The sequence below is a fragment of the Sander vitreus genome, chromosome 22 (assembly GCF_031162955.1).
Source record: "Sander vitreus isolate 19-12246 chromosome 22, sanVit1, whole genome shotgun sequence".
Lineage (NCBI taxonomy): Eukaryota > Metazoa > Chordata > Actinopteri > Perciformes > Percidae > Sander > Sander vitreus.
The window spans coordinates 6,494,694-6,516,664 of record NC_135876.1 but is presented as its reverse complement, the minus strand read 5'-3'; the positions used below and the strand labels follow the sequence as shown (position 1 = coordinate 6,516,664).

The 21,971-nt window shown below is 43.1% G+C and overlaps 1 protein-coding gene across 12 annotated transcripts in view; it reads left to right on the top strand.

Moving 5' to 3' along the window:
- Positions 1–21,971, top strand: part of LOC144537414 (partitioning defective 3 homolog) — a 382,981-nt gene that overhangs the window by 331,840 nt on the left and 29,170 nt on the right. For 6 of the 12 annotated variants that reach the window (XM_078281137.1, XM_078281130.1, XM_078281128.1 and 3 more), the window contains one exon: positions 1,632–1,700. The exons of 5 other annotated variants lie outside the window; for them this stretch is intronic. In XM_078281137.1, coding sequence (XP_078137263.1) covers positions 1,632–1,700 — 69 coding nt within the window. The remainder of the gene's footprint in view (positions 1–1,631; positions 1,701–21,971) is intronic. One more of the 12 variants, XM_078281131.1, reaches the window with a different exon arrangement.

Genomic DNA, 21,971 nt, shown 5'->3' with positions numbered 1-21,971 from the left:
GAATTATTTTTTTTCTTCCCATGCTCGTAAAAGGAGAAAGAAAAAGTGTCTTTTCAAGCACTTGGTTCCACTAGCCTAGCTCTCCTTCTCGCTTGTTTGATCTTAGGTGACAAGTGAGGGCTTTTGCAGACGGGAGAAGAAGCAGGCAGCGTGGCGCGCGGAGAAGGTGGCTTTGATAGTTGAAATTAATGAGGCTGGATATGTTTGGCTCCGCTCATTATGCCTACACATAGACCCCGAACCCTGGGGGCCCCGGAGCTCTGCTTCTCGTCTTTGTGCCGTGATCTCTCTGTCTCCTGATTTACAGCCTCCTCCACTCTTTTCTCCTTCTCCCTTTACTACTTTTTCTGTCTCCATTTCTCTCTCTCTCCACCCACACCTCACCCCATCTCTCAAACTCTGTCTTGCTGTGGTGTGTGGAGGAGAGAGATAATATAATCAGCCGTGCGTGGTGAGAACAATGAGTGTGTTGTGTCGGGTCGACATGAAGCAGACACCTCTTCAAAGCCACCTTAACATTCCACTTCAGCCCTAACTGCATGCGGTCGGAGGAAGGCAAAGGGGTGGATCAGCCGAAAATGTTTCCTCTCTCTGTCAAGTGAAGCTACCACGGCCTGGAGATCTGCATTTTTGTACTGCCCTGCAGTTGTGGGTGTGTGTCACTCTGTGTTTTCCCGTGCATGAATTAGTATTCATAATTGAAAGAGAGGGATTTTTGTGCAAGACTTGACGCCTCCCAGAATGAGACTTAACAAAAGCACCCGTTCTCACAGTCTTCTCTTGTTTGTGTGTGTGTGTCTGTGACTGTGTGTATTTGTGTATGTGTAAGGGGTTGATGGGCTTGAGGTTGGTCCTGAGATAAGGGGAACATCTGTTAGTCTGTCTTTATCTCTGGCAGAGCTCCTGGCACACCGTAGTAAGAAGCCCCATCTAATCAGAGCAGACACGTGTGTGTGTGTGTGTGTGTGTGGGGGGGGACAGCATGGCTGCCAGCTAACCCGTCCTGCCTCAGCCCTGGCACCGGCATAAACACACACACACACACACACACACACACACACACACACACACACACACACACACACACACACACCCCAACACAGACTAATGCAAAAATTGACACAGATTTTTGTCAGTTGCCTTCTTTACACTTTGTCGCATTTTGGCAACATTCTGTCACTGAACATAGCTTGGTTGTTGTGTTTTTTAATAGGTAGTTGATGAGGAAGAGCCTGGTGTTAATTTTTTCTCGCATTTCATTACCAAATGTTCACAGCTAGTCACAAGTCTCTAACCAGCCTGCTTCTCTGCCCTCTGGGCTAAACATACTCACACTGCAGCAGTTGGCTTTTGCCTTCAGGAAACCAAACCTAGTTTCCTTGCAAGTATGCCATTACCGTTGCCATTTTATGTCAACTGTAGCCAAGTTTCAGAAGTCAAACACAATACATGTCGCGCTCCTTGACTTGAATTGTCTGATATTTACTGCAAGGTGGTCTCACGTGTATCAAGATTGATTTAGGTCTTCTTTCATGTTTTTTCCATCTAAAGCATTTCACTCTGGTTGTGTGTGTGTGTGTGTGTGTGTGTGTGTGTGTGTGTGTGTGTGTGTGTGTGTGTGTGTGTGTCAGGGTAACCAGCAGTGACACCAGCCTGCAGTGCAGTGTGGATCTGGTCCTTAGGAGGTCTAATGAATCTAGGTAGGCCTTGTCACTGTGCGTCTCCACACATCGCCCTACCGATCATGAGAGCTGACAGGTTTATGCAGCTGTGGCGACTCCCTGGGGATAAGGGATGCAGCAGGAGTAGACACCCAGGGGCACACACACACACACACACACACACACACACACTTTCACTATTTGCACAGTCAGACTGATGCACATGCACGCAAAGTTCTGGTCAAGGGGGCATTTATTACGCCCTTCATCACTGCTTAGAAAGCAAAGCAACATGCTTTTGAGGCACAGAGCAGCCAGAAGGCTTGGTGGTAGATTCTAGACTGATCAAAAAAGTCTTCTAGGGCACACGAAGGGATGAGTTCATTGTGTCTTGTACATGATGCATGCATATTGTCATGTATCATGTGTGCCATCTCATATAGTTTGATATCAGAAAAGAGATTCTGCCAATTATGAATAATACACTTTCTATTTGTTGTTGGTATGGTTGTTTTTGACTGAGCTTCTTTAAAGACAATCACCGCGCACACACTCAGCAGAGAATACAGCTGTTTTGTATTCTCCAACATTCAGGCAATCATTTTCATTTTAATAACTGTGAGGGAAAATATTGGCACCAGGAGATACCATCTTTCATTTGCTATAACTGTGAGTCAAAGATTATTATTTTCCCTCTCATCTCTGTAATGAAAATGTATTCCAACTAGAGGGGCTTGTATTTATGTGAATTAATTCACATGTGAATGGGTGGCAGTGACAGAAACACAATCCGACATTTGAATTACGTATCCTCCGTATTTGGGCGAGGAGTAATAGGGAATCAAATGTCTGACTATTCATACTGGTCTGTGGACTGTGTTTGTTTTCTTTCGTTATTTGGGGGGGTTCTTTTTTCTTGGAATTGACTTGAATTATTGTTTATTTTGTTTCCATCATCAATCTGACCACAACTAGACTGAATTGTTATCTTGTACTTTCATTCAATTATGTCTGGAAAACATTTGAGAATGGTTCCCAACTGTAGCATACCTTTTTCCTGACAGGCTAACACATGGTCATTACCAAATATGGGCTGCTGATTCACTCTCCCCCTTCTCAAAAGTCAAAAGTCACACACCAACCCCCTCATAATGACTTAACTAATGCAATTTTCTTTTTTTTAATCCTTACCATGTCAACTCTCACAGAGGGAGACCTTTGACTTGTCAAACCCCCCCCCCCCCCGAAGCTCTGCTGCCTTTGTTATGCAGAGTCATAACATGTGTCACTTTAACTGCAGCGCTGTTTCCCGGGCCTGTTAAGATAAATGCCAATTTGAAGCCCCGCTTGTCAGGAGAAATTATGGCATCACATCTCATGTTGGAGAAAAGCCAGAAGTCTTCTTGTTTACACACATGTCATTTAAAGCTGGACTTTAAAAGACAGCCCTTCTTTCTCCTGAGTAAACACTCAGGGATTTAAGAGACTGAGGTTCGGTGGAAAGAAAGTTAAGAGTGTAGGAAAAGGTTATGGCAGCCTTGTCAAAATTGGTGGAGAGAGGGAAAAGCTAGATGATTATGGATATTAATCACATCTTCTGCAGAGAGATTAAGATCGCTGCTCATTCTTAATCTCATTAAAAATAACTTTTCCTTTTGGGATTGTTTTGGCCCTATGGACATTTACTCAAACTTAACTGGACCTGCGTTGGAACTTAACTTGGCACTGTTGCCTACAGCCCCTGCACATCCTTGTATTTGAACTGACTTTGAAGAAGCCCTTTAGCAGTTGACACATCTAGGTTCAGACGCACCCTCTCCCTCAGCTTTACAGGTCTAGTGGAAACACAGTAATGCAGCAACAAGGGCCAAACCCCGGCACTTTGAAACCTTCCAAGCTCTTACCTCTGGAGGTAGGCAGGCATGGAGGAGATAAGGCTAAGCCTTTACCTCTCTTTTTCCCCTTACCTCTCTTTCCCTCCAGTGCTCCCTTACCTTTTCCTTTGCAGTAGGCCGAGGCGGGGAGGGGGTTGAGATATTCACAGATGTCCTATTGTGAGCCTTTGATGTGCCTCCTCATAAAGTTACAGTGAGGGAGACCTATCCGTCACTTGTACGAAACAACCTTGAAGCATTATTCACGTGTCCAATGGAACGGTAGTGGGTGGTTGAGTCATTGAGTCATGCAGAGCAACTCAACCTGCTTTGAAAGGTTTGAATAAAGAAGTATGAGTTGTTTTGAGTCTATTTATAGTCCCTCACATAAATGTTGCAATGAGAAAATAACGATTAGTTGTTAGAGGAGCGTGTTTGTTTAAGACGTCGTACTTTGGTATAAGCTATTGCGTTTACCTTCTCCATGTTGTTTCTATGGGAACCCAGAGCTCAGCGACAGATCAAGGTATTTTTGTCTGCTGAGTGAAAGTACTTGGCCTCTGGTTGCTATCATCGGTGTCACAGGTGGTAGAGTGTATCCATCAGCTACTCCTTCTCTCATCAGATTTATTGTTGAGTTGGCTCCTTACATCTGTTTGTTGCCTTGCTAGGACTGAGATAAGTCACTGAGCATGTTTTTCGTAAATGTCTTTCTCTCTCTCTCTCTCCCCCCCCCCCCACCCACATGATTTGTGTCTTTACCTTTTACTACACTGCAGCTTTGTCCACAAGTGCAGCAACTGACATCACATGCCACGTTATTTTTACTGTTTTTATAGAGTTGTGATGCCACACATGGGGGAAAGTGCTGTGTTTTCTCTGTTCAGCTGAGCACAAGGGGGAGTCTTGCACCCCAAATATGTCAGCTCCTAGCAGGCTGCTAAGCACAGTAGGAAGTTATCCGCACAACACACTCCAATCCCCCAAAAGAGCTCCCTTCCTTCCCTCAACCAGTCCATGTTGCTCCTGGCTAGGGGCGAAGCAGAGGGAGGGATGGCCTTTGCACAGCTGGAGCTTTCTACCTTGGAGTACAAAGGCAGCAGAAATCAGGCCATCGTGGAAAAGCTGCATCATCTTCCCCATTTCAGTGAAAACACTTGCCAAGTCACGTTGCTATTAGCATGCTCTTCAATACTGAATCAGCCTGTTTACTAAAACAAAATAAGACAGAGGCAAAATATGTAATATGCATCACTCAACTCCAGGGCATCTCGCAGATACAGCATGTCCTGGTTATTCTTGTAAACATGGGTGATGATTGGCAGGTTGTTCAGATGAGTAGCTCTCACTCGCTGCGAGGCCCCTTGACAACATTTCTATATCTATATCTATTATCTATCATATCTGTCATGTCCAGGGGCCCATGTCCAGCTCTGGGCCCCTGAATCATTTAGGGTTGCCCCCCAACATTTGGTGCGCGTGCTCAGTGGTCATAGTGCTCTGTAGTGTACGGCATCCAGTACGCAGGAAGAAATAAATAATACAATACAACAGACTTCTTTAGTGTTAGTATGTCATATAGCTGAATCATTTAACAAACAGGGACACATAATAATCTGTCTCTATGTTCTCATTGTATAGTTGGCAGCAAACTCTGTGTCTTTATTTGGCTGTGACAGGGTGTGACAAACAAACAAAACACTAACAAATGCACAGGCAAACACATTTTTACGTTTTCAAACATTCCAAAACTATTATGTATTGGATTGCCACAGTTACATTGTAAACATATACTGACCTATCTGGAACCATATTATACACTATGTGTACAGATTATATTTCATATGATAATGTGAGCCAGGTGCACCATGCTTAGACCTCTACCATTCTGCGGAATTTCTATACACACAATTTTCACTTCAGTCGTTATACAGTGGCATACAATTTCCACTGACACAATGTGAACTTCAGCAACGCAAACCACACGTCCATACAATTTTCATCCAAACAATTTCCACTTGCTCGGCACAGACACGCAGCACAATGTACATTGGTAGCAAAGCACTGCATCCACACACATCCACACTCCTGACACATCAAGCAGTAGGTGCACGCTCTTTCAGAGTCCAGAGTGGCTTCATAGCCTGTGATTTAATGGTCATTTTGTTGGCTGCAATAGCATCCTTTTCCATCCCCTGGTGCCCACTGGTGAAATAACAGGCTCTGGGCTCATCCACAAAACCCAGAGGACCACACTTGAATCATTGCTACAATTTGAGCTATCAAATCATAATGGGAGGATGAGATTGCCTTTTCTTTCCTTGGTGCGTGTGTGTGTATGTGTGGGTGAATGTGTACATGGCGGTTAGCTAAGCAGGTTTATATTCTCTGGGCCCGCAGGCTTGGGTTAATGTGTTTAGATAGCTCACATTTGTTCTGCAATTTTCTAACTGAGGACTAGGTAGTTTTTCTTTGTTGTTTTGCTGTTTTTTTACTTCAGAGCTCCCTGTCTTAATTAGCAGAACCTGTATTGTTGTAGCTGTTGCCTTGTCTCTAGATCTGCTTCTCCCTCAGTTTTTGCCTGGAATAAAGTTGAATGTACTTTATGTACTGTCAGGGACGTCGTTAGGCTTATTTTAGGGGGGCTGAAGCTACCCCAAATAATAATAATAAGAAAAACAATAATTGGATTTTTCTTTTTTCTTTTTTCTTTTTTTTTTTTTTTTACAATGCACTCTGTATCACTCACTACGTGGAATATCATTAACGTTATCCAAATTCATAATTAGAAACAACAAATAATATATCCAGCTACAAAAAACCCGGAAAGTCGAAAGTTAGAGAGAAGTACAAAGAGTCAATGGCTATGAAGATGATACACCGTCTTGTCTCTTCTCATTGGTTTAAACTGGCAGCTTTCAGAATGCTGCAGACCGCTGTGCGAGAGAGAGAGAGAGAGAGAGAGAGAGAGAGAGGCACCAAGGCATAGCCTAAACTAAATTATTTCATGATATTTATTATATATGCTTGATTCTGACCAACTTAACTTTCTGCATTCCTTTGCTGTAATAAATTAAATAAGTATGTAGATGTTGCCTAAATGTAGACTAGGCTATATATGAGCATACATACATACATACATACTAGAACTTTGATTCATCTCGCCATCAGGTTATTAAATTCAGACATACTTTAAATCCTTGTCAACCATATTGCAACGAGCTAGTTCAGCGTATCATGCCTGGCTGGAGTAGTGTGTTTTTCTTTAGAAGTGGGAAGGACAGACAGCATGTTGCCTGTTTCGTCATTTGGGCTGCCTTGTTGAGTGCAGCGGCACTGAGAACATTATATTTTCCACAATTTAAGCTCTTTTTAAAAAAATGAAATAGGATTAGTCCAACGAATCGTTCAGTTTGTAATGCGCACCTAACCGAAAGCCTCGTACCGAACGGTTCAAAACGAATACGTGTATCGTTACCCTCTAATAATTAAATAGTCTTATTTTGACCTGCAACTTATCTAATAGAGAGAGGAATTAGGTATAGTATTACTTCACCACACATTTACACGGGCAGATAGATAGCGGTTAAGTCTTAGCCTACAGAGTAACTCAGCAGGAGCACAGTCTGGCCTAAGTAAATCCCCCCCCCCCATGCTGCTTTGATGTATCTAAAGGCTAACATTAGAGTTTGTAAGTAAGATTTTGCAAGGGAAAGTTTTGCATAGCCTCGGGGCTAAGCCCCCCTGTCTTTCAATCCTAGTGACGTCCCTGTGTACTGTATTGCACAACAGTACATTATTCTACGGTATTTGTACCTCTTCTGTAAGCTTGACATCTTTTGCCCTTGTGGACCATTGTGCAGCACAGTGTCTTTGTTTGGTAGCCTAGAAATCTAGACACACCCTAGCGAGCTGGAAAAACCAAACTCTGGTCAGGCCAATCACATTGTGTATAGAGTCGGTGGGCGGGCTTATGGCTGCTGCTGCTGGGAACAGCGGTCTTTCGAAACGGCTTTTGCCGCGACTCTGGAAGACTTGGAGTTAAGCTTTTCTTTGAGAAAAGAACAAAGAACGGCACTGAAGTCATTCTTAAAAAAGGAAGATGTGTTCGGAGTTTTGCCGACCGGATACGGCAAAAGTTTAATCTATCAACTAGCTCTGCTACCTTCTTCGTTGCTCTGGTTGGTTGTAGCGCTATCCTATTGCGTGCAGAGAGAATTTCAGAGACAACTGTTTATCCCACCCCTCGGATTAAGCCCTGTCAATGGTGAGTTCCCAGACCCAACATCTTGATGTGGGTCTGACTTGTCAGGCTATTTGTTTGGGCTACATGATGGGAAATTCAGTGTTTTCAGAAAAGACACATTAAGCATGACACAGTGAGTCATCTGCATATTCAAAACACCAAATATTTTTCTTATGACATCACATAGTGCAGACCACCATGAACAGCCTTTGTATCCGGCTGCCATGGCTCTGTCTGTGCCCTATTTTCTGTCTATACTAATAACTTGACATTGCAACGCTAATGCCAGGCCATTTTGACGTCGCCTCATTCCTATGTGTGCGTGTAGCTCCTACTTCCCACCCGGCTCTTAATATGGTCTCAATTTGTTACTCCATTTGTCTTTGATGTGTTAAAATCGAACTACAACTGATAAGATATCAGTGGCGTGGAAAAAAAAGGCAAAAAGCAATAGATGATTGTCCCCAGTCCACAGACACTGTTATTACATTACTGCCTGTGCCACAACAAGAGTAGTGAGGTCAGTTTTGTCCTCCGTGAATGGAATGTAATTTACCGTCAGCTTTGTAAAAAGCAAGCTGTGGTCATGGCGGAGAGGGCTCTCTCTTCTGCTCGGGCTAATGATCGCCTTTGACAGAGGAACAGCCGCCGTGCTTTTCACCACAATCCCTATTCCACTCGCATTGATCCCCCTGCCTATTTTCACACAGTAATGGATGGCATTGTCCCTCCCTCGCCACTGTTAGTGCAAATAATTACGAATCAATATGCACTCAAGGCCCCACATCAGAATATAATTTTAACACATGATTTATTTCCACCAATGCTGCACAGTCCCTCCCATGTGCAGGGAGTCGATGGCAGGGTGTTCTGTGTCCGACTCCCTTACCTCCTGTGCGATCAATCGAAGCAATCAGCTAAAGACTCTCAATTGTTGCTGCTGAATGAAAGAAAGTGCACTCTTAGTGTAGCTCTAATGGCACCTAGTGTATGTAGGTGTCTCTTCACAGGGTGACGTCCCTGATAGTAAATACAGGCAACAATGGACCCATGTGTGTTCCCCATTATGGAATGACAGGTCTTTGTAGATGTGTTTTTTTGTTTTTTTTATTGATAAGAAGACTGAAATATATCCATCCACTTATATTGATGCATTGCAGCTTATTGCAGCTAAACTCAAACTTCGTCCAAACATCCGTCATGAAAAGAGTGTACACCTTACAGTAATGTTGGCCATGCAAACCTTGAAGCAGTTGCAATAAGGTCTGAAATTGCTCCGTTAGGCCGTCAAACTGAGATTCTAAACATGACTTGGCAATGAGTTCATATCAAAATCATCTGTTTGCAGGAGCTCTGCGCTCATCACACTACTCTCTTTGCTCTCAGTCCCTGTCAGGATCCATGAAATGTCATGCAGTGTTTCTCACTCAGACGAAGAGTGTGTGTGTGTGTGTGTGTGTGTGTGTGTGTGTGTGTGTGTGTGTGTGTGTGTGTGTGTGTCAAGGTCAAGATAACTTTATTTAGATGTGGTTTACAATGAGTGTTTAGTGGGTCAGCCTCCTTTTTCACACACACACACACACACACACACACACACACACACACACACACACGGTAGGATGTAACGTCCCTCTACCCTTGATTACCGATAAGGAAGTCAACAATATTGGCCATGACAACAAAACCATATTCATTAGATTCCAACACACATTTTCACGCCAAAAACTATTTAGTGTTTCGTTCAGAAATTAAGATTGTCTAGGTAGACATACCTTGGGAACAGCATAGCAACCCTGGACACTAATACTTTTTCAATGAATGTCAGAAATCCTTTAAGGGTCAGATGCTCTGTAAATCAGGATGATCCTTATTGGTAAAGTTAAAAGAGCAGTAGCGGGACTTGAAAAACCTCCATCATAGGCAGATATGAGATTTGTCTTAGATATCAATCTAAGACAAATCTCATATCTGCCTGTTGTAGAGATCAGTCCACAACTCATTTACAGTAGGTCTTTTGAGTTGGTCCCTGTGCCAGATGAGGTAATCATGGTGCCTTTACTGTAACTCCTGTTGTAACTTGGCTGAGAGATATGTCAGACTATAAGTTGAACCCTTACCAATAATAGCTTAGTTCATTATTTGCATGAATTGCAAAGGTGTTCAGGCAGAAGGGGCCAGGGACAGACGTCCTGGATAAATGTCAACGATCGTGGCTTCTGAACAGTCACAGAGATGTTGTAGATGTCGTCAAACTATAGGCAAGAAAAAGCTCACAAAATAGTATGGAATCAGTCTGCTACAGTACAAAGGAACACTTACCCAACACTCATTTTCATTCCTGACACCCTACATTGGCTAATGTGTGGTCTGATTCTGGTGTAACTCTAATACTCAACTTTTAAAATATTCAGCAATTGACACGATCACAATTGATTTTAAGGTATGACCAAAAAGTGCTGTTTTGACCATTGACTGGTTGTCTCTCTGGGGTAACATGCAGCAGACACAGGAAGATGTAATGACAGCAAAAGAGCTATGTCAACTCCATAACTACACACATATCCCCTAAAGGCAGAGAACCATACACTCATATGCACACCCCAGACATACACTCAGAGCAGAGAGTCTTTATGTACTGTAGACAGACTGGGGCATTGTCTGCTGGGGTAAGAGAGCATCTACTGGGGCCTCTGTCACAAATACAAAGAGTGTGTGTGCGTGCGTGCGTGCATGCGTGTGTGCGTGCGTGCGTTAGCAGACAGAAAGTGGGGCAGCTAGCTGAAAAGTCAGGTCCTGAATGTTCTTCCTTGGGCAGACACACACCCACACACCCTCTTACACACGGACAAAAAAAAATCACACTTACACATTTCCTCTTGTAAGACTGCCTGTGATGCTGCCCATTTCAACAGGATTACAGTCTTTGATTCTTAGCAGATGAAGCAAAAACAAATATGGCACCAGCAGCACCCGACAGATGGAGGTCAGACACTCTCACAAGTAATTTTTAGCAATGTATTCTAGAATGAACAAGCACACACAAGTATATGCGCACACATTGCTGAGCTTTAGCCCGTGTGAGTGCAGTGTCTCATCAGCGGACGGAGATGAGTGGTTTTGGGATTCTCTTTGATGGCTCTGTCCCCCTGCTGAGACACCAAGTCACCCCCTTTCTCTTTCTAAACATTTCTCCCTTCACACACACACACACACACACACTTCCACAATCTGTCCATACTGATGACACAGTGTGGCTGTCAGAAACACAGGAGTCATTTTCATCTTTTGTGAAGGATGTAACAGCAAAGAGAAGGTCAGTGTTCCTGCGGAAATGCTAGTCCTTTCGTTGGCACCATTACAAACACACACACACACACACACACACACGCACGGAAAAGATCACAGTCTTGGCAAGGCAAGAGAGAGGCAAAAAAGCCCCAGTGACTGTAGTCTCTCAGGGTGGGCGTACACGAGAAGTTACAGGCCTAAACTCTTAATAGTCTTGATTGTGAAAAGTGATTGACAAAGTGGCTTGCATTGAAGTTTTTTTTCTTTAAAATCTGAACAGTGTTTATGGTATGCAGCTCAGTTCCACTCTTCTTTTCTGTCAAGGTGACATTAGATTACACTTATAACAAATTCTCTCCACCTTGCTACCTCTTCATTACTGAGTGGCCTTTCATGGAAGTGCCCCTAATTAAAAGTGGACTCTGACAGCTTTCCTAATTGGATGGAACCTCTGCTTTAGCAGCACACCTACCAACACAGGAAAATCCAATCCAGCGCTTCTTGTTCTGAAGCCGTTACCTGAAGAGCTAAACAACACTGACGAGTAGCAATATCTGTGTTTTTTTTTTATTTCTGCCTTTTTATTCACTTTATTCGAATAAGTCATGATACACCTTCCCGACGGCAGCTTTGTACCTTGACAAAGGGGGCAGATTTAAATAACTCAAAGTGCCTTCGCTCAGACCTAATCCCCCAACCCCACTCTAATCAACCCCACTGTTCCCTTCTTTGCTTCTTAACATTTTCTATGTGATGGAGTGAAGCAAGACCAGATAGAGGCATTTAATTGTAAGTGCTGGCAGGCTAATCTCTACAAATCCACCCTCCGTTGCTTTCATTACTCTGCCGAGGTGTGCGTTGTTTTCTTTTCTTTCAGGTCACTCCCTTTGACGCTACAAGTCAGAAAGTGATTTCTTGCAATGTGAAAGACGACAATTTGATCCAGTTTCAGCATCGAAATTGCTTAACCCTCTATAAAACACCTCAGGCTGTAAAGTATAGGATGTGGATCTAGTTTGTTATGTATCAAATAGAGGACAAGCTCTGACAGGCCAAAGTCGATAAAGACATGATATGTTCATTGGTCTACAGAGCTATGTAATAATCCTGCCTCATTTTTTCCCCAATCGTGGCATTTACCTCATTATTTACCTATCTAGTGGAAACGTTACAGAGATCCCGAGAAGATAAGTAAGATCATTTCTCATGGCATGGATATGATTTTTTTCATTCTTTGGAGCTTGAGCCCTGAAGCGAAACGACACAATAAAATACAGCTTTCTAAAGTGATTTGAGCGCCCAAAGCTCCCATGGCATTCAGTCAGGATAAAAATCTTCGGGGAGGAATCAGCAACATCCCCAGCAGCCTCAGCGTTTCACCACAGGGAGAGAAAGCAATAAAAGTGCAGAGATAAGATGAGCTGATGGTGCAGACGGTTTGGGCACTAATGACGCCTTCAGTGTTTTTGTTGTATGATTCGCCTACCATCTTCTACAACTTTTATTGTACACTGGCTGGAAGTAAATGCTTCATATGTTTATGGTTTGCACGTTTGCAAGTAAGCTATACTTTCACTGTGTTTAAGTTATAGTGGGCAAATATTACATTATCTTATCTTAGTATAGCCTCTTGAGGAGTGGTTCACCTACATGGGTTTTCATTATGGTGTGGTAGTATTCAGCACAGATGATGACTCAACCCACGAGCCTCATCACACACTGCATGCTATACATTACTTTGTCACTGAGGGCTGGCTCCTTATCTTTCCCACTTTCTTTGGCCTCTTGTGCCTCCCCCTCCCACCTCTGCTTTGGACTCTTGGAGAAGATTCCACTGGTGTAGGCGACGGGGGGGGGGTCAGAGCAATGACATCTTTCTCACAGGGCTTTTTCCACATCCAGTGAACACATCCATTGTGAGAGAGCTAAATCCCTCCAACGTTTCCCCTCTTCCTGCCCGGGCTTTGAAGCTCAGCACTTGTCTTGTCTATCCATCCGTCTTTCAGCGTGTCCGACAGCCTTTATGACACAAATGCTCCAGCAGTTGGAAGGCTGAAACATCTGTTGAGCATTCCTGTTCCGACCCTGGTCTCCTCAGCTCCAGTGTGCACCAGGAACTGATTAGAGGAAGGTGAGAAGGTGAAAGTAGCAGGTTTTAAAGGCTGGTGCCAACTTTATTGAACCTGTCTCTGTTGCAGGAATTAAGGACTTCCCTTTGAGCAACGTTTATTTATGAAACTCATTGTGCAGTAAGGATGTCTCATTCAAAAAAAGAACCATTGACAACTTGCCCTCCTGTCACCGAACATCACACCTGGTCCAGCCAGATGGTTTGCAACTAAAAGAGAAACACGTAGAGAAGGTGGAAATAAACTGACATTAGTCCTGTGCAGCCCCCTTATTTATTTCAATGACGCCACCACGTCAACGTCTGTGTTTGAGGGCTCAGTATTGTGCTACATAATGGAATAACTGAGGAAAATGTAAATGCCCTTGAAGAACTATTTGAGCACTTTGTTTAAAAAGCCTAATCATCGTTTAGAGAATTGTTGAAAGACTGAATAATGAAAATTTTGAATGATTAAATGAAACATTTAATACTTTTTGCAATATTTTAATTGCATCATTGAAATGCAAATTTATTTAACTTCTTTATTGATTTTTTTTTTTTTATGTATCCACTTTAAAATGTATTATGGTTACTTTCTGAAAAAGTCTAGAATTATTCTGGTGGCTCCACCAATGTATTACCATTACCCCAACCTGATGCAACAATGGTTTGCATTGCATCTTTTAACAAGACATGTTTGAATACAGTTTGCTACAACTAGGTTCAAACAAAGGTTACAGCCCATATACCTGACAGTAGCACAGTATTGAATCATCACCAAGATTTATAGACCAGCGTTACAGCTCTACAGATGCAGACAAGCTAATAAACAGTGCATCAGGCAGCATGAGACCAACCTCTTAGTGGTCCCCTTTTGTGTGGGACCTCACTCCACAGTATCTCCCCCAGCACTTCAGAGGACCCCCCCCCTTCACCCTCAGCACACAAATAGGGGACAGAGTTGGCCTGGGTAATTGGGATAATAATTATTTCTGCATTTAGTGCCAGCTGCGTGCCTGAGAAGGTCAGGGAACAGCATGAGGACAGGCTTATCTCCATGTTGGTGCTGGCTTCCATATGGCAGCAGACAATAGGAAAGGGCCTTGGCCCCGGACACAGCAGCATGCACAGGACAGCTCCCACAGACAAAACACCACAACACACTGAAGCAGTACTAACCACAGTGGGTCACAGAACTGCCACACAACAGGCAGGCTGGCTGGCTGGCTGGCTGGCTGACTGAATGACTGGCTTCACAGTAGTGGTGGACTGACAATAAAGGACAGTGGAGAGATGGCAGAGGGAAAGAAGCAGATAGTGAATGGAAAGAGAGCAACAGAAAGAAATACAGCACAGGAGCATAAAAAGAGCCATTTCTGTAAAGTTAAAATCATGAACTAGTTGCCTTTGAATTCCTGTCTCATTCAGGGCACAAATCTGTCTTTTCTGGCCAGAATGGCGACAATGAGAAAGGCTTTCGTAATTTATGAAGAGGACTTTGACCTCTTTATTGAAACTCTACCTTTATGTGTTAGCCTGGTAAAGGCTTTAAGCTTGATGAAAAGATGTGAACAGTAAGAGGTTAAAAGTCTCCTTTCTTTTCTCCCCATTCTACAGCTACTCATTCAACTGCCCCATTGACCTTACCGTTCACTGGGTTACCATGGCACCAAAACCCCCGTAGCAACCCGGCCTTAGCTTCATAAATCAGAATTTTACTGTGTAGCACTCCTTTTAATCTCCATCCACTGACGGCTTTATTTGATTCCTTCTCTTTGGAGGGCTTTCAGTGGTCAGTCCAACGTGAAAAGAATGCCGCGGTATGTGTATGCATGTGTATGTGTGCTTGTATGCATGTGCACAGGCGTGAGAAAAAGGCCTATAGAAAGCAATGTTGTCCAAGGCTCCTTTGAACCCCCTGCATGCATTTCTTTCAGTTTGAGTTCCAAAGTGTCCCCATCTCTGTGTGGTGACTTTGAGATGGAGCCTCAGCGAGACTCATCATCGTCTTCAGTGACGAGTCATTAATCCCCTACCACGCTGCAATCATACCTCACTTTCATGTCCAAATGAGGAGAGGAGTCCATTTCTTTCTCCCATCTTCTCATGCTTTTTTTTCTAAATGTGACTTCATTTAATTAAATGGGGACTTGGCAGTGTCCAGGCGGATCCATTACTTATTCATAAAGTGACTTCTGTTTCTGTGCGACCTGTTAATCAGAGTGACGCTGTAAAGAACACAAGCCAACAAAAAAAAATAAAAACTCCCAGCGCCACCATGAAACTTTAATACGACTCACTGGTCCGGGTCGCGGTCTTGTCGCCGAGTCAATCTGCCAAACAAACAGCCAAGTTGAGAGAGGACGGCCCTGAGAAGACAGACACGGGCTCAGGTGAGCGAGAGAGGAGTTAGTGCACAACCGAAGCAGTTAAAGCGTATGGGCTGGATGACACACTGCTCCAAAGGCCATTTCAGTAACTGTCCCATTGATCTGCAAGTAAATGGATGAGATGGCTTTGTAATGGCAGGGACCTCTGGCTCTCAACAGCAGCTGTCCATCTCAGACGTTATAAGCTATGATCGATGAGATGGCCATGTGAAATCAGATGCTGGGCTCAGGCAGCCTTGAGTCTGCCTGAGAGAGCCAGTGTGTACGTGTGTCCTTTATATGTGTGTTTTTCTTCATGTGTAAGGATTTGGAGTTTGTCGCATGAATACTGTTTTGGGGAGTCTGGGTAAGTGAGAGTACAGTATGTTTGGGTGTGTAACGTATGTGTATGTGTGAAAGGGTTTCTGCTTTGTTTCCAGATCCACACATTTCAGGGTTTGGGATTGTGTGTGTGTGTGTGTGTGTGTGTGTGTGTGTGTGTGTGTGTGTGCTTGTGTGTGCATTTCCCTATCCAACATGTGACTTCAGAATTCAGAATCACCAATCAGAATTTTGTTACCCATGTGCCCTTTCAAGTCAAGTTAACTTTATTTATATAGCCCAATGTCACAAATCACAAATTTGCCTTAAAGGGCTTTACAGCATATGACACAATGGGTGGAACCTCAGGAAGAGCAACATGGGGGATCCCTCAAAGTAAAGACAATCTAAATAACAACAATTATACATAGAATGTAAATATATATGAAAAATAAATGATGTTCTTGTGCAAATAATTTGACTAACGTGTTTTTTTAGGAAATCTAACGTTGCCCGGATTATATTTATTGGAATGTTTCCAATGCAGAATCTAAATAATAGGGTGACTGCATCTCAGGTGGTGGAGCGATTCATTGTAGGATTGGTGATTCGATCCCCATATCTCCCTGCCCACAAGTCTATGTGTCCCACATAGCAGTCAGTGTGAGCATGTGGGGAGAGGAGGGGTGTAAGTTGCTTAGGAACAAAAGTGCCATATTTGTATTTGTATCACAGCTGGATTTTTGCTGCTTTTTATTTGACCACTACATCTTGTGTGAGGGAGTCACCCTGTTGAGACCATGGAATTGTGTACATGAACCGATGTGTTAAAAGTTTTCTGTTTTTCTGTTTGTGAATAGGTGTCACTCTGTGAGTGTATTAGTGTGTGTTAGAAAAGACAAGCGAAGTGAGAAGCAGCCTGTCTAAATCGTGATCATGACAATGATAGTGTCAGTCTCTTCCAGTTCTCTCTCACTCTCTCTCTTTCTTTCTGTCTATCTGGGCTGCTGAGGAGTAAAAGTCTAGAGTTCATTAGTCTGGATCAAGAGAAGTACATTGCCAGTATAAGCCTTTACCCCTCCCCTGCTGTTATCTGTGTCAAAATCCCTTCACTACGGGAAACAACAAGAACAAACCTCCAAGCTAGCAAGCTAACGGCACATGCTGAAAATGGCAAGTTTGGACGGAAATTTGAATCGTGCAATAAGGCAGACCTGCTTGGTTCTTTCAGGGAAGGATTGTAAAGATTTACAAAGAATATGTTTACGGCATTTAGCATCTAACTGGGACGTTTTGGGGCCGATTGGCAGGATTGGACGAAGTACACACGGTGATACACTGGTAAGAGCAAATTATGTTTTACCATGTATCCTGCTAATTTAAATAGCTAACTTTACTGTATCGTGTGACCAGTTAACTTCATTTAATATTATATGTGGCATTTTCTTTTGAGGGGTGCAAATGTTCCACCAAAACAAGTCCAGAGACTGTTTGGAACAGGCACTCTCGCTGCATCCACAAATTAGGGCCACCTAAGACGATTGTGATTGGTTTAAAGAATTGCAAACAACCTAGAGTGTTTTTTTCTCCTATCCTAGAATGTATCTGTGGTGTAGCCAGACCTTTCTCCACAGGTCTGGCAATGCAATACGAAGAGTTCTTTATCAGAGATTTTCCTCTTGAAGAGGCGCACAGACCAGAGCATGTGGCGAACTCTCATTACTCCCAATGCTGTCACATAATCTTTGCCCACTTACATCCTAGACACAGGGACCTGACTTGTCTGGAGTGGGCCTGTCTCATGTATCTATTCCCATTCAACACAGGAAATTAATCTGAAAGCGCCTATAGAGAAATTGCCATTTCAGGCCATCAGCACTTGTCATGCAAAGCCATCATTACTGAAATAACTCGGGCACTGGAGAATATTGGACTTACTGGAGCAATAGCCAATTCATGCTACATAAGTTTGGAAATCACCCACTTGGGGAAGGGTTAGTTAATATTGTAATGGCCTTGTGCAAATATGGACGTATGCTAAGGAAAACTATCGTAACCTGCCAGAAGTGAAATGACTAGGTTTCACTTTTTAAATAGCCTAAAGAAAAATTGCATTAAGCATAGCAACCATATAGGAGCGGAAAAACTAAATCGGTTTGTCATAAGATGAATTCCGGACGGGCCACACACAAGAACATAAAAATGCACATAGAAAAGCTGCAGAAGGAGGAATGAAATAAATGAATGTAACAGTTTTATGGCTTATCTTTATATGATGTGATTGAATTTTAAGAATTTTCCAATTGGTTCCTGGGTAAATGTTGACATTCGGCCATTCATCAACACAAACCTGCCAACGACGAGTGTCATTCAGCTGTTTTATTTTATTGGACTGTTTTTTTTTTTTTTTTACGTTCGACAGTACAACCAATGTATTTTATTTCTTTATATTTTGGTTGCATACAGATAGCGTGTTTTTCCAGTTGCTATAAAATGTTCTAATCTCAGATCTCAAAGTGCAAACAAAACTTTAAAAGAGCTCGGTCCCTCCAGTTACCCATGTTAAGGCGACTTTTGGAAGCTAAATTGATTTTTTTTTTTTTCTTCCATTTTTGGCACAGCTGCCACACCCTGCTTTGGAGATTGGCATTCTGTGAACGCCAGCCAAATGGCAACCGCTGTTCACTGCTACCAGCTGCTTTTGCTCATTGAAGTTGTTGCCTCTATTTTACACATCAGTCTGTTTTTTCTCTCTTTTCTCCCCTCTCATTAATCTTTACAAGATCCCAGAGTATGGCATAAGTTAAGCTTTGCCATATTAACTGGCCTGTTAAAACTATTTTTGATAACGCCTTGGTTTTGATTAGGCTATGACATTGTTGATACCACTTGTTGAGCTAATTTAATTTTTTTCCCCTATTAAGTCTTTCCTGATGGTGATAGATTGGACTTGGAATTGTGCTGTCAGTCTCTTAGAATGATGTTGGTGAAAGACAGGCAGGGTTTGACTCCATCTGTAGTCATGTTGAAGATTACGTTTTAAATCTCTTTCATGATGTTGACCCAATGGTGTCCTTCAGACAATCCGTGCCATGAGACGTTTCAATAGCCTGCTCACTTGTCCTTCGCCCCGTCTTCTTCAGAAGATCACCTTGCCAATGCTTTGGTGGAAAATGGGTAGGGGTAGGACTGTTCAAAGGTGATAATGGTCTTAACTCTGCACCGATGTTGATTTATCGGCTTCTGGCCAGCATGCCACACTGACTTTAAACATGAAATAGAAACTATTACCCGCTCATCACTTACTTCTTAGAATTTCTCAAGGTGGGATGAAAAAGTGAGAGGAAGAAGAAGATAGAGGTGAAGAGAGAGGAAGTGAGGAAGGATTCATCTCTCTTTTTTTTCTTTGCAAAGCCACCAGAGCTCCAATCTAATTTGCCAGGCATGTGGAGTTATCCTTAAGCCTGTCAAATGCACTGACAAGGAAAGCTGCCACTTCTCATATGGTCATATGGTCACAATCAGCACTCAAGTTATTTATAGGTCTCATCCTTCACACATTCACCACTACAAGGACCCACACAACAACTCACCACACTCAGAGCCAATTTACTCCGCTTGGAGTAGCCACTCAGTTCTCAGTTACCAACGGTGCAATTATTGCTTCATTTCCATGGCGTGGCCATTGGCTTTGTGAGAGTGTGTGTGTGTGTGTGTGTGTGTGTGTGTGTGTGTGTGTGTGTGTGTTTTGTCATTCCTGGAGGATATGCGTTAACTCAGCAGGTTTAGCATTACCAAAGACCTCTATTGTTCTCAGCTCTATTGAGAGTTCTCCAAACATTGGCCTATAATTAAAGGGTTCACTCCTACTTAATGCTTTTGTTCCCATGCCCCCTCCCCTCCCCGTGCTGAGGGTTAGGGCTAATGACCATTTCGTGTACGTGGATGTGTATGCACATTGTGTGTATGCTTGTGTGTGTGTATGCAGGCAGATGTAGTCTGAGTATCTTAATTTAGTTTCGACTCACTGGTGCATTCATTCACACATCAGCCACCACATTGGCCATCTGTGGGCAAACCCATGACCGCTTGGTCTTTTTTACATTAGCACTCGGGGCTAATCCTCTGTGGCTTGTCTGGGACTGTGGGAGTAACATCATAAGCGGCTTCCCTGTCACCCATTCCTTAAACCACCTGAAGGTGACAGTGTTTTGTCATCAGTGCCTCTCAGCTCCCCTCACTTAAAGTGCATCCTGAACCCCTGGTGCCAAAGTGAGCCACCTAACCAGGCCTAAATAATTCTCTCATTAGGAGCTTGGCTGAGTGCTTTGCTGTGTCACATTTAAAATGTGACTCCTTATAGGGTTTTTGCCTATAAACGTGAAGCCTTGCCAAAGGGAGGGACTGTGTTATGAGATGAAAGAGACACGCAGGCAGAGGAGTTTTAATGGGAACTACTATAGCTCTTTTCCCATCCCTGTGATATCCACTCCAAGTTCCCTCTTGTGAAGTTGTAGTGTCCTTCCACGACTGTTGAAACGGCAGTTTATAAGATAGATTTCTGTTATTGAGGCTACAGACTCTGGCTTCTGTACAAAATTTCTGTCTTTTCTTCTTATATTGTATCCCTCTCACTCTCTTCACAGCTCTGTTTTTCCCGACTCAGAGACAGTTTAGTTGGAGGATTAGAAGAGATTACACTGTGATCGGGGTTTGTGATAACAGCTCATATTTGGAGAAGGCCTTGTATAATCACCTGCAGAGAGAAAGAAAGAAAGAGACTAAACATCTTTGTGAAATGCTAACAATCCAGCCTCATGACAAAGTCGTCCTTATTAGCCTGTCTTCTGTTGAAAGGCATGGAGAAACATTATCAGATATCTGTGTGCTTGCTGAGGCCCGAAGCCCATCTTAAGTTCCACTGGTTCAAATCCCCGTGGCTGAGAAAAAAATCAAAAACAGGACAGCACTGTTGTTAGCTTAAAGAAATGACCACTGAGACTTGCTTTAGCTGCTGCCTCATCTATTCAGGAGTGGAGTGTTTGTGCATAAGCATGTGTGTGCACTGGGAACGCTGCCACTGCTAATATCTTGTAGACTAAAAGCTTGTCACAGCTGACCTCATAGCTTTCTGCGCTGAACATGGACACTTATGGCCCACTAAATCTCTAAGGAGGACAAAGACACTCTAAGATCACATTTGGCCCTGCTGCAATGTCACAAGATCAGCTTTTGGAATTTGTACACATATTCTTCAGTAAGAAAGAATTCAAACAAGTTCCTGTGTAGTTCTGCAGGGGTCCAAGCCTATTCATTTAAACCAATTGACATTCAAAGATATGATTATACTTGACCAATCCTGCACCCGATGGCCTTTTCCATGCCTTGATTATTGACTGCCACTGCTCCTGATTAGCATGTCGGTCACAGGGGAAGTGGTGGCCCACAGTCATGATGATAATTGAGATCATAATCACAGCCAATGAGTTTGTGTGTGTGTGTGTGTGTACGGTGGTAGTAGCGGTGGATTGGGCGGCGGGGGGCCCCCAGCTGTCACACAGGCTTTTGATTGATTGATGCCTGATGCAAGGTGATGGATGCGAACTCACATTAAGCCGAGTGATGGCCATGCTGAGGCTCGTCGCGACTTTCGCAGTTTTGGGCAACGTTACGGCTTAATTAATGCAGAGAGCCACTGTGGCCATAGATCATGGTGGTGACAGGCCAACATTATGTCTGGCTGGGTTGATAATGATGTCATGAATGTGAGGGTCACAGGTTGAATGGGCATTAACATATGTAAGGCTTCTGGAGGTTGATGGGAGATAGCAGTAATGGCAGGATTTCTCCCTCACTGGCTTGACTTGGGACTTTATGGACTGGTACAGATGCACTGCAACGTTGTAAAACACACAGGACAGGGGTATTTGATATGTAAATAGGTTTCACATGCATACAAATGTATTAAAAAGAAAAAGAAATTGACACATACATTTCTAAATAGGGAACAGTAAGTTAAATTCTAATGATTGTTTACTAGAAAAAGTATACTCATTTTTTGGCACATTTTGTTTTGTGTAAAGTTAGCTCTTGATAGAGTTG